Source organism: Periplaneta americana, chromosome 11 (assembly GCF_040183065.1).
Source record: "Periplaneta americana isolate PAMFEO1 chromosome 11, P.americana_PAMFEO1_priV1, whole genome shotgun sequence".
NCBI classification, from domain to species: domain Eukaryota; kingdom Metazoa; phylum Arthropoda; class Insecta; order Blattodea; family Blattidae; genus Periplaneta; species Periplaneta americana.
The window spans coordinates 33,983,965-33,998,301 of record NC_091127.1 but is presented as its reverse complement, the minus strand read 5'-3'; the positions used below and the strand labels follow the sequence as shown (position 1 = coordinate 33,998,301).

General features: G+C 33.5%; 1 protein-coding gene across 12 annotated transcripts in view; it reads right to left on the bottom strand.

Moving 5' to 3' along the window:
* Positions 1 to 14,337, bottom strand: part of shi (dynamin-1 shibire) — a 107,859-nt gene that overhangs the window by 76,797 nt on the left and 16,725 nt on the right. For 9 of the 12 annotated variants that reach the window (XR_011334788.1, XM_069839258.1, XM_069839261.1 and 6 more), the window contains exon 4: positions 3,404 to 3,607. Coding sequence is in view for 11 of the 12 variants with exons in the window: in XM_069839258.1 (XP_069695359.1) it covers positions 3,404 to 3,607 (204 nt within the window). In the remaining variant the exon portion in view is untranslated. Of the gene's footprint in view, positions 1 to 3,403; positions 3,608 to 7,790; positions 7,995 to 14,337 lie in introns of all 12 variants that reach the window. The other 3 variants (XM_069839251.1, XM_069839255.1, XM_069839257.1) reach the window with 1 other exon arrangement.

Below are 14,337 nucleotides of genomic sequence, written 5' to 3'. Positions count from 1 at the left end.
GTTCCAACAAGACCTGGCACCATGCCATATGTCTCGAAAAACTACAGAATTCTTCAACAAGAAGAATATTCAGGTACTCCCCTGGCCAGGCAACTCACCCGACATCAACCCCATTGAGAACTTGTGGTCAATTTGCAAAAGAAGAATGCAAAAAATGGATTGTTCTACAAAGGAGGAGAAGATTTCTGCCCTCATTGGTGTATGGTTTCGCGATGAAGAAATGAAGAATATTTGTGGGAAATTAGTGGAATCCATGCCAAATCGTCTCAGAGCTGTTATTAGGAACAAGGGAGGCCACATAGATTACTGAGGTATGTCTTAGATCCTTTTTTTATCCTGTTTGAGTGTTTTTGCATAAGTAATTACGTTGTTCAGATTAATTTGCATGCTACTGTACTACTAAAAACTAAACACTATTTGATTCTAAAACTTCTCTAACATTTACCATGCTCACTTCTTAAATTTTTACATCCACACATGCTTGATGATGACTGATTCATTATCATGTTCTGTGCAAAGCATTCCAGTGGCTTAACAAGCTATAAAATCTTTTATGCTCGACCATGCCGAAATGTAGTAATTATACACCTGGTAGCAGCCCTTTAATGGACCTCATTAAAGTACACCTACTGATTAAAGTTCAGGTGTTCCACCAATCAGAAAATACCATTGTATCAATATGAAAGCGCAAGTATCGATTATTCTCGGATATGGGATCGAAAAACAACTAGCACGAGATTAGACAAAGTTTCTCGGAAAAAATCAATACTTTCGCGTCTGCGCACATCTCACAATTTATGAGGTATTGCACAAGGTCAGTTCCGCTCCTCAATCAGATAAGAATAACATGAATACTTATGAATAATTTCAAGTTAGAAATATGGTCGAGCATAAAAAGTCGTATGAAACTTGCCTATAATGGTAATTAAGACGGTCATATGAAAATTATGAAACTCGCTTGCGCTCATTTCATAAACATACTTCTTAATTACTACCATTATAGGCTCGTTGCATAATGTACTATTATATTACTAACAACATTAATTTAAGTGAACCTCAATATACACATATATCAACGTTAACACTAATTTGTACATTGAAGGACAGACATTATGCCAAAAACCAGAAAAATGCTACAAAAAAAATTATATAACCAAAATGTATGACGACAACATCAACTATATATATATATAAATTTTTCAATTTCATGATTATTTTAACATAATGAAATATAATTATAACACCTCATGCCATGCTACACTAACACAAAAGAAAAATCGCCTACCTTCACATCACAATATACAATAACAAATTTAAATATTTAAAATAAATTATCCTGAAATCATTTTATTGCGATGTAAGAATTTTGGGAGTTTCGATGTGTGTATTTTTAAATATTTTAAAAGGAAATTTCCGTTATCATTACAAAGATTTCCGATAGAGGATTAAAGATTTAGTAATCAATCATGTAATATGAATATTTGGATAAAAGATAATTCAAGAAATTTATGAACATATCGTCCCTCCTCTGGCAAACTAGCAAAAGTGACAAGTAAGCGACCCTCCACTTAAGGTCTATATTGTACTATAGTATAATATAGACCTTAAGTGCAGGGTCGCTTATTTGTCACTTTCGCTAGTTTGCCAGAGGAGGGATGTATATGACCTGAATCTTATCATCCATAGGGAGTGATCTATACTAATGCTAAACATTTTTAACTATCACATATACAGGATGTCAATTTCAAAGGGTTATTCTTTGAGATATTTCAAACAAAAAAGTTTAATACAATTTTATGGATTTATTAATTTGTCCTACAGAATAATCTCTGTAATGTTGACAATTAATATTTGAGGAGAAAAATTCGCTCTGGCATCGGGGATCGAATTTTTCTCCTCAAATATTAATTAATACAATTTTGCTCGTTTTTGCTTCCTTTCCGAGAAAAAAATTATTTTATGTGAAATGTTTCATAGCATGTTTTGGAAAAAGTTATTGATTTAATTCCCAATATGTTTCATCAATTTAAGAGAGCAGTGTAATATGATAATAAATGATAGAAAGAATTTTAGTTTTGTCCTTCAAATATGCATAAATTCCTTTGCAGAACGAAAAGTTGCATTTGTTCGGATCAAATTTCTGCACATTTAAAAAACAAAACTAAAATAAATTGTTTCAATCAATTATAATCATAATACACTGCTCTCTTAAACTGACTGAGCATATTGGGAATTAAATCAATGGCTTTTCCAAAAGATGCTATGAAATATTTCACATAAAACAATTTTTTTCTCAAAAAGAAAGCAAAAACGACCAAAATTATATTAAACTTTTTTGTATGAAATATCTCAAAGAATAATTACCTGAAATTAATGACATTGCGTACGATTCACCCTGTATATTAAACCACCTTGTAATTAAAACATCAAAAAGTTAAGTAAATTTTATAATAATATAACTTACCCTTTAACCAAATCAATATTAAATAGCGCGACCTTATCAATCAGAACATGAATATTAATTTGTGATGGAAGTTTTCATTTATAATTTCAATGCCTCATATTTGTAAGATTGTTACAAAACAGTTGTATATTATGACAACAATTCACCTTCTTTAAATTTGTGTTTTTATTAAGTTATTAGCATTTAAAAATGAGAAGTGCATGTTAGTTACAGGAGCATGTGTATTTTAGTATTCCGATTTTTAGGTCTGTATAAGATTCTTAAAATTATTACTCACAGAACAAATTTAAATACCAGATGTTTATATATAATTAGTTATGAATGAATTAAAACCGAAAGTTAATTTATTTAAAGAAAGTTGAGAGATTAAATTTCAAGAAAACTTCACTTTGCTTTTTTAAATTTTATTATTTAAAGTTGCTTCATAAACTATGCAGATAAAATTTAAATCTGTCCAGAAATTTGGATGCAATAAGGAATGTACCCACTGAGACAAAACTCTTTCTTTCATCAGAATTAGAAATAATAATCATGTGTTTTATCAATACTTGAAGAGCCATTTTTATTATCATCTAGTTTGCATGACAAGAAAACAATATTAATAAATTTAAATATGATATTCATAATTTGGAACAATATATGGAGCAACAAAAAAAAACAAAACTATAAATTGCATTTCATTGTTCACTATTGTTATGCATTTAATCACACTATTTCTGAGTGATTGTATGAATAAAAATCATTCACATGCAAATTTACTTCTATTTCTTTTCTTTATTTTGCATTTCATATATATACTCTAACTTAAATACTGTATTGTTTAATTTACAAACTGCATAATTCAGGACAATAATCAGAAATAAGTTCACAATTCATAAGCCTGGTTGGAACAATATTTCCTGACGAAGACCATGGAATTTCCATGAGCACTGTTCCTACCTGCAGGATCAACTTCTTTGGCCAGTTTGAGGGCATCACTGTTCGCAAGATCCGTATTGGCCGGTGTAACAGCCAAAATCAAACAATTATCTCTCGTGATAAACTGCAAGATCATAGCTCGGATTTGCTGCTCGATATCTGCAGGCTGGTCACCAATAGGGACCTTTGTTAAACCAGGAAGATCAATAAGAGTCAGATTCAGAACTGAAACATAATGGAAACAAAACTCTACTGTATCTAACACAAAACTACAGTGCAATGCATCCTGCGTGCAAAGCTCGTGTGATGAGACAATAAACAGCAGAAGAAATTTTGTCCAGAATATATGTACACAATAATATATATAAATAAAGATAAACAAAAGTATACTGTACTGTAAAGAATACCTGTCAAGAGTTTCTGAAATCTAGAAAATTATAGCTGTAGAGAACACAATTTTCGGAACATAGTTATTATTGTATTAGTAAGGAATTTGTGAAAGGATAAAATTAAACCCACTGAAGAGATTTCTTTATTTCAATAACAATGGAAATTTTTAAGTGAAAACATAAAAACTGTGGCTTCCCACAGATGAGAAAGCAAAGCTGCTGACTCCATGTAATAGATTTACCATGTGTAAACAATACCTTTGTTCATGAATAATAATAATAATAATAATAATAATAATAACAATAATAATAATAATAATAATAATAATAATCTGTGGTGCTACAGCCCATGAAGGGCCTAGACTGACCAGCCGGCTGCTGGCCTCACGCCCACATGCCGAAGCAGAGGTGGACGATCATCCAACCAGAAGGAAGGTATCATGTGGTTAGCACGATGATCCTCCGAGCCGTTATAGCTGGTATTCGCAACCAGATTTCGCTATCGTAGCTTCCCAAGTGCATCACGATGCTGGGTGGGCTCCGGTCCCATACACTGATCAAAATTTCATGCGAAAATTTCTTCCCCCATGAGGACTCGAAACAGCGCGCATTTCGTAATGCGATGCCTTAGACCGCGACGCTACGGCGCAGGACTTGTTCATGAACAAAGGTGGATTAAAGCAAAATTCAATCCTGATCTGTCATTATTCCATTCTCAACTCTGGAAAACAGAAAACACCCCAATGACTGGGAAGACCTCTGATGGAAAAGAAAGAACAAGTTGTAACCAATTATTTTCGTAATTTTCCATTTTGTCAGACTTATTTCACTTTCAACTCTTCTAATATTTTATCTCTCTTCTGGTTAAAAAATGTGTATTCAACTATTCTACTTAAAAACTTAATTTCAACTGCTTTGAGCCTGTTTGAGAGACCAAACTTCAGGCTGTGAAGGGCTGATGTATGTGTACTTTTCCAATATAATATCTTACAACATGCTGCATGGCTAGTGTGTCTTTTTCCACGGTGGTAATCTAGGTTCGAATCCCAGTGGATCCAAGTGAAAGTTGTGGTGAACAAAGATGGTGTTTGATTGTAGCAGGTTCTTCCATTTCTCTTATTAGCATTCCACCATTGCTCCAATCATGTAGAGCTACGTAAATTGTATCTTATGGGCAATTCTAGAGTAGCAAAAATATCTACAGTTACAGTACAACACTCTCAGAGGTGAAGTAAAGTCAAATACTATGACACTGGCTTAAAATAAATACTGTAATTTTTATCTACTATTTATACATCTTGATTACACACTTTTAACACTTGTATGGCTAATGATTTGGTAAATTTGTTTATATAAACAACTTTCTTGTGCTAATGAAGTGTTACAGTATTTTATCTTAGTTAATGACAAATTTCTAGTGATGTTCTGCACTTGTTTCCAGTTTCTTCTTGGTGGAGTGTGTTTATGTTCTGTAATGTTGTGTCAAATACAGTATGCGTTCTGAAATTTAGTTCCGTGTTGAGGATGTGTCGTGGATGAATTTTTGTATATCTGTATATTTCATACTGGTCTCGTGTGTTTAGTTTCTGGCTTTTCATTTCAATGTGTAGGATTTCCATGTCTCTTTATATGTTGCTGTATTTGTGGTTGGTGTTGTTGGTGATGTGTTCTGTGTAGGTAGTTGGTAGTATTGTGTGATTTGGTTATGGCTATGATGTGTTCCTTGTATCATGTTTGAAAATATTTCCCAGTTTGTCCGATGTAGAAGTTGTTACAACTATTGTGCGTTAATTTGTAAATTCCTGTAAGGTTGCATTTGCAGTAGAACTTCTATTATCCGTGGTAATAAAGGGGTTGAACTAAACGGTTAATAAAAAAAAACGGATAATCCGTACTATGAATGATTTTCATCAGTTAAGTGTATAATACACTTTCGTACATAATTTAAAGTTTCTGCCATGCTGCAACCACTGATGTCTTCATACTAGACATATTATGCTCATAATTAATAACAAACACAATGAAGTACAGTAATATGTATCTCTTTGTCCTTGCTCTCTATTAAATAGCTCACAGTTGTAACGCCAATCTCATATTCTGATGCGACATGTACCGCAGTTCCTTTTTTCCAAAGCCGCTCAATTATTTGTACATTTTTTTATTTTTCTTTTGACATTCGTGGAAGACATTTTGTATACAAGTAATAGAATACGGCCACTCGAACAGGAGGACAATATTTAATGGTGCATGGGTTTGTAGTTGTGTGTAACTTCTTGTGGACATTTTTCTGAAAGCAGATTGTGACTATTTTACAAGTTGGGAAATACATCCTCTTATAAGTAACTGTTTATGGTTCCGCACAATGACAAACATTCCTACTACACACTGTGTAATGCTAGTGGTAAAGGATTGCAATAACTCTAACTATAAAAAATATGTACAGTACTAACGTAATGTAGCTACAGAACTTCGTATTTTCTCCGCAGCAAAGAAGAAAAAGCATGAGGAAGACAGTCGGATGATCTGCCGATTGGTTAATAGGGTGACATATAATATCGGGGTTCTACTGTATTTGTTTTTATTTCCATATTACATATTATCTATATATATAATTTGAACTGGTAATGAGAATTAATCTTGCACAGGATAGGGACCGATGGCGGGCTTAAGTGAGGGCAGCAATGAACTTTCGGGTTCCTTAAAAGCCATTTGTAAGTAAGTAAGTAAGTAATGGGAATTATGGGAAAACGGCTGAACGGATTTTAATAAATGACCCCTCATTTTGAAGCTTGGAACTCGAAGTTTTTCAGAAAAATAGTAGTTTTCAGTGAAATGTCAATTTTTCAACATAATTTTCCTATTTTCCAAAATCCATCTGTCATCAGTTTTGAGAACTAGCTAAACTAGCTAATTGCATTTCAGAATAAAACAAAACACACACTACAGTAAACAATATTACACGACGGCCATGATCTGCAAGAATGCTGGCATATTTAGAGCTCAAATTAAATTGGTTATTAAAAACTAAACTTACTAAAAATAATTTACAGGTTCGATTCTGTGGTGTGTAATTTTCTGGGTACAGCTGTGTATTGGATATTAAAAACTACAAAACTTGAGGTGGTTTGATGACATTATTACCATTAGAAATAAAATATTATTGTAGTTAATGCCATGATGTGATTATTTTTCATTAATTATACATATTAATGCTATATTGATGATATGAAAGTGAAACGTTTTTGGGTTATATAAGTAGATGTACAGAATAACAAATTAGATTTTGATTTCTATATTTTACTGAGTGGTGGCTATATAGAATATATAGTATATGTTACTGAAAGCTATAAAACTTACGTAAGATAATAATATTATTAAAAATCAAATATTTTTATAGTTATTAATCAAGTGGGGTTGGGTCTTTTTCATATATTTAATGGCGGTGTGGTGTAGATATTTATATGCGTGGTTCTCTTCAGTATTGGCTTGAGAGAGAGTATCTTTCATTATTATGGAAGCAAATAACTTTCAGGATGTCTGGTATTCTTCATTGAAAATAAATCTGAAAAATGTTTATCTGAACATCTAATGAACTTAGTTTGCAGCAATTGCTGCACAAGCCACTAGTAGTAATTAAAATATACCTTTTTCTAATTATTATCTTTTTACTTTAATTTTGCTTCATATGGGATCCTGTGTTAAAAATGCCATTATGTGAGATTTCTCCTGTGACAAAAGTACATGCATTCCAAAATCTTTACAATATCTTAGTGAACAAACTGTAAATTTATAAACACAATATTTCCTACCACCCCCAATTAAAATAACAAAAGGGATGAAGGACATGAGCAGGAAGGTGTCTTTCAACTAAAAATGCAATTAAAATGTATTCTGGACCAAACTCCACACCTGCTTACAGTCTCACTACGATCCAACTAGTGCCATGTCTACACACAGAACACCAATACCGCTGTCAGTCGTCATTCCACTATTACAGAATGGTGTGACAGCTGTTTTACCATCAGGATCAACACTCTTGGCAATCTGAAGAGCATCTGATGTGGCAAGGTCAGTGTTTGCTGGGGTGACCGCCAGGATGAGACAAGTCTCTTTAGTGATGAATTGAAACAACATGTCCTTAATTTGCTGCTCTATATCCACAGGCTGGTCACCCACAGGCACCTTTGTCAAGCCCGGCAAGTCGATAAGAGTGATGTTCAACACTGTTGGCATGGGAAACAACATCTAACACATTCATTTTTACAAATGTATTTGATAAAAGAAGGAAATACAAATACACGATGTTGTAAAAACTTTACCACTGCCACATTTTCCTCAACTGCTATAATTCCTACCCTACAGATTTACAAAACACTAATAAGGAAGAAAAGTGTTATTATCCTGAACAGCTAAAATACTTCTAATGTCTACCCCAATACAAGACCATAATCTCGTTGATGCAGCCTGCCAATATATGGACACAAAAACTTCTGTACAAACCAATAAGAAGTGCTTCAAGTAAATCAATTCCATCTGACACTATTTTATGTGCACAAAAAAATCAAAACTAAATCATTATAGCAGATGTAAGAGTGGAATACAATCCTGATTAATGTTGGATTAAGGTCATTAAACAAATGAAATATAAACCTGATTAAGAGGATGCGCTACTGAATTTTCTAATTTCTACATTTTAAGAGATAATGTATTGAAATTTTAACAGCATATTATGACCATGATTATGAATTAATCAGGAAAATTTCAATGATCAAAGTCAAGAAATAACTCTTTTAATAATAAAATTTGAAAATAACACGTTTATTTTTGGAAACCCTTTTTTTGGAATCTAAAACAAGAGTTTTCTATGTTTTTTATAGTGCATATTATAGCTGAAACACAGGTTGTGGTAATGGAGCATTGGAATTTAGCATATGAAGAGTAAAATAAAAAAAAAACATGACATTTCTTCAAAAACTGTCATTTTTCAGTAGCGCATCCCCTTAATTTTGGTTGAAGACCATTAAATAATCTCATTCCACGGAGAGTGGATAAATTTTTACATTTCCCCAGCCACAGTATTTTCCAAATTGAATTTTAGATCTTCAGTGGAATAAAATCCGTCTATAATTTAGTAGAGAAGACTTACACAAATAGACAGCCAGATAGTATGCCAAAAACTACTCTTCTGTATGTGATGATCAGAACGTAATATTTCTGTAAAAATTGCAGAATCAATTTTTTTCCAGCATCATTATAATTTCTCTATACTTAGTACAATGAAAATCAAAAGAAAAATAGTGGTTCTAACATCACCATAAAATACGAAAAGGCGGCTAGAAAATTGAGTCTCAGACCTACCAGACATTTGGCAGACATATTACCACGAACCTAGCTACTTTAGACTCTATAAAATCCAACATATTTAAAAAAGAAAATGTATGATTTAAATTAATAAAAAGTAAGTAAACTTGCTGGTAGCATTCAACATGTAAATTTACAGATTAGGTACAGCACTCAATTTACTATGAAACAAATTAATGGTCCTACACAAAAGTCTTCAACCAATAAATCAGGAGAAAAAAACCTTGTATTCATTTCCATACAGCTGTAATGATCACGATAAAGACTATAGTAACTACAGTGTTGTCAATCTGATCAATCATCCTGAATTGAGAGTTCAGTCAACTGCATGTCTATAATATATTCACTTCACATTTCCTAAGACATCACTATTAAAACTGAAACGGCAAAAAAAAAAAAAAAAGACATGATAATTGAAAATAAGTGAACAAACTTACATACAAGCCCACTTGTGTTAAGTTACTGATGTCTTCTCTAAACATCCACATTCTCTGAAATACAAACTCAACAAATTTTTCTCGCTCAAAATATGGAAATAAGAAGAAAGATAATTATTAAGAGGAATGAAGTACAAGGAGAGCCAATGAAACAGGTGATTTTCTGATTCGTGTCTTTTCAGCTGTTGTCGTGTATTTTAATTGTTACATGCAACAATCTATACTTCATTCGATAGCATTTGTTTATAATGGATTGTTGGACAGGCGAACAACATGCTTTTGCTAATAAGCCATATTACAAAAATAACTATAGTTTCATTGCTGCACAATGGCAGACATTAAAAGATGCTGATAGAGTAAACCGCATGACTTTTTGCCAACAATTCTTGGATCTAAATGTTAACGAAGACATTATCCACAATATGCTGAAGAGTGATGCTCATTTTCATCTCTCTGGATACATCAATAAACAAAACTTTCGATAATGGTCACCAACTGACCCTTATGAAATGCATGATGAACCATTACACAGTGTCAAAGTCACAGTTTGGTGTGCAATAGCGTCATTTTGCATCAACAGTCCTAACTTCTTTGAGGACGATAATGGGACATCTGTTACTGTAACATCACAGAGATATGTCCGAATGATTCAAGAATTTTTGTCTCCACAAATTGCCAATAATCCTCTCATCAATAGAGACATGTGGTTTCAACAGGATGGTGCGACCAGTCACACGGCTAGATGCTCCCTGGATAAAATCAGACATTATTTCCAAACCACACTGTCTCAAGATAAGGAGACATTTTATGGCCTGCGAGATCTCCAGATCTCACAGCATGCGATTTTTTCTTATGGGAATATTAAAAAATCCACCTCCACAGAACATCGAAGAACTCAAAGAAAAAATTCACCATGAAGTTCTGAAATTCCTGTGGACATGTTGCATCGTGTAATGGGAAACATACAACTTAGACTTGAAGAATTTGTACAATCAAATGGGTTCCACGTGCGGGATGTAGTGTTCAGAAAATAAGAATTTCATGAGGTACAGGTAAATGCTATTGTATATACTTTAAATATAAAAGTGAAAGTTTCGTTTCAAAGTAATCAGTGCAATAATTATTGAAGTTTTAAAATCGCCTGTTTCATTGGCTCACCTTGTACAAACAAAGTTTTGGGTAAGTAAGGTGTCATCAAAGAAACTGAAGATGATCTTCTTCATACTCTCCCATTGTATACAGAATGTACCAGAGGTTGCAGAAAAATGACAAAAATGAAGTACAATTATTGTTTCATGATAACTTTCTAAATTTCATCCACGCTTTTCCTTCCACTTTACTTGTAGACATAAAAATGCATACATGTGCAAGGAGCATACAGTGGACACTGAAATAACCAATCACCAGGCATTCACTTTGCAATCTGCATGGTGACTGCAAATTTGAAAGAGAAATTGCGCGCACGCACGCACACACACACACACACATACACACACAGATATATTATAAATTACGAAACATTTTACTGCACTGTAATAATAAATATTTGTTAATTCTTTGTAAGTAAATGTTATACGATTTATTAAAAAAAAAACACTTAGACCTAACGTGTTCACAGCTACAATATTATTTACATATGCATCTTTCAAGCCCTTTCACAGATTATCATTTTATAAGAAATAGAGACGTCACATGTATGCTGATGTTTATATACACGAGAAAATGCAATGAAGTTGATTGCTTACTTTGGTACTAACATATTTACACATATTGGATAAGAAAGATGATGGAGACTGGCCAACAGGCATACTGTCTGTAGTTCGTATTTCTTTACAAAACGTTAGCAAGATATGTGTTAAATTACTAATTTGAAGTGTGAACAATAAGGTAGAATGGAGAAAGCAGATTAACAGCTTGTGAGAAATGGACCATAAGAGGAAAGAAGATATATTACAAGAATTAAAAGTAGATCCTATAATGTATCACATTCAGCAATACGAGATCATAGAATGTCAAAGATCATGAACTACTACAACCAGCTGGTAAAAGATCACTAGGTCGACCAAGAAAAAAATGGAAGGAAAATCCTCTGTTGAGATCATAACAGGCCAAAAGGCCTAATACTTGCAAGGAAGATGATGATTTCTAGGACAGAGAAAATACTGCAAATCCTAAGGATAGATACGTAAATTCATGCTGATTTTCAAATTCGCAGTTGCAATGAACAACTTGGTACCCTCAACAATCAGTCAACACAAGGAAGCAATGTTGAATTCGAGAGTGCAGGAATTGAAAGCAAGGACTACTATGACACACAGATTAGAGAGAGTAAAAGATCCGACATAGTAGAATGAATTAAGTTCTAGGCTGACAATGATGGTGATGCAAGTTGTCACATAATGAAAAAAAAGAAGAAATTTATGATCATATAAATGGGACTGGAGATTCTGACAGTGCATTTGGTGATGAGAATATTGATATCCAAATCCTAAAAATAAGTTAAATAAGCTTAAACTATACTGGAACTGTGTGATCAATTTCATTGAACAAAGTGAAATAAGAAAACTTCTGCATTATACCAATATTTGAGGCATCTCTGTGAACTTTAAGTAAAGGAGATGTGACAACCACAGAAGATAATATTTTTTTTAACAAAAGAAACAGAACGATTTATAACTTGTGACATCAACACAGCTATTATACTTTATTATATTATAGTGTAACTGCTTTTATTCACGAAACTGTTTCTTATTCCTGTTAATGTGGGGGTTTTGCTACTCTGGACAGTACTAAGCCCCAAATAGTTCAGATTAACGGGGTTTTACTGTTTGGAAGAAGAATTTAGCGAAATTAACAAGGTAGAGATGCAAAGGGTTGGGAGAGATAGAAGGCAGAGATATATAACAGAAACAGAAAGCATGTCAAAAACAACTACATTGTCAGAAATGCTTAAAAAAGTATATTTATATCAAAATCTTCCAACTGATATTTCCAAGCATCACAATAGGCTATACTTCCAACAAAATGAAGCTTAATTGAAGCGACAAAAGTTATAGATCTATAATCTCATGAAATACTTTGAACATCTTATTAAGACCCTGTATTAATGATGTAAAACGGAAAAACTTCATAATGCGTCATAAAATTACTCAGAAATGCCACTGTCTTCACTTGTTATCTTGTCTGTTGTTCTTCAATATCATATCATGAGACATTTATTACAAATATGCTACGTCACTGGCCAACACACCTGCTTGTAAAAAGAGCACATATCTAATTCAAGAGCATACAGATAAGATATACAATACATAAAAGAATTCAGTAAACAAGATGCGTTTATCACTCTAAACAGACTAAAAATAACAATTGATAATGCTGAAAAGGCTTCACTTCAGAAGAGGAATAATTTATAACATAATTAATTACCATTCATAAACCTAACACATGCTCAAATTGCGAACCTACTTCCAGTTACATTTCAAAAATTTCATTACGAGCACTACCAATGGTCAAAACCAAGCAGCCTTTATTTAAAAAAAAAAGTAACATAACAGGAAAATTAATTAAAATTTAGCTATCAAAACAAATTACATCACATATTCATTATATATGAGGTCTCGTCCACCTCAATGAATATTACACGACTACTATGAAGTAGCCAATGTGTATTATCACCATTTAATTCGAGAAAAATTCGTTCCGGCACTGGGAATCGAACCCAGGACCTCTCAGCTCTACGCGCTGAGTGCTCTTTCCAACTGAGCTATGCTGGGACACGATCCACGGTGCCGGCCGAACTCCTCTCGTAATGCTTTACAGCCTTTCTACCTGCACTTTAGACAATGTAAGTCATACATGCAGGAGCGCATATTTAAATGGCTTTATGGCCATATTCAACATCCGTTTGTGACAATAGCTCAGTTGGAAAGAGCACTCAGCGCATAAAGCTGAGAGGTCCTGGGTTCGATTCCCGGTGCCGGAACGAATTTTTCTCGAATTAAATGGTGATAATACACATTGGCTACTTCATAGTAGTCGTGTAATATTCAGTGAGGTAGGCGAGACCTCATATATAATGAATATGTGATGTATTAACTGTTAGCAGTTGTCACAAACTGATGTTGAATATGGCCATAAAGTCATTTAAATATGCGCTCCTGCACGTATGACTTACATTGTCTAAAGTGCAGATAGTAAGGCCGTAAAGCATTACGAGAGGAGTTCGGCCGGCACCGTGGATCGTGTCCCGGCATAGCTCAGTTGGAAAGAGCACTCAGCGCGTAGAGCTGAGAGGTCCTGGGATCGATTCCCGGTGCCGGAACGAATTTATCTCGAATTAAATGGTGATAATATCAAAACAAAATTCAGAAGTTCTGATGACCAAACACCTTCAAAGATCTGACAATTACTGTACTTGCCCCTGGACCCAAATATCAGGAGGTTCAAATCTGGCCAAGGACAATCAATATGAATTCATCTGGCAAAAAATGTCAAAGGATGACTTCATTTTTTTAAGTTTGTTATTTAACGTCACTGTATCAACTACTGGGTTATTCCGTGTCGATCGAATTGATGATAGTAATGAGAGTGAGGATTCACTATGGATTATCCAACATTCACCTTACAGTTGAGGAAAATCTCAGAAAAAATTCAACCAGGCAATCAGCCCGAGGACTTCTTCCAGGAAAGAAGTAAAGATAGGGAGTTAAATGTAACATTCAATTTGTGGTACACAGAAGAACTTTGACCTTGACTGATTAATGATTTA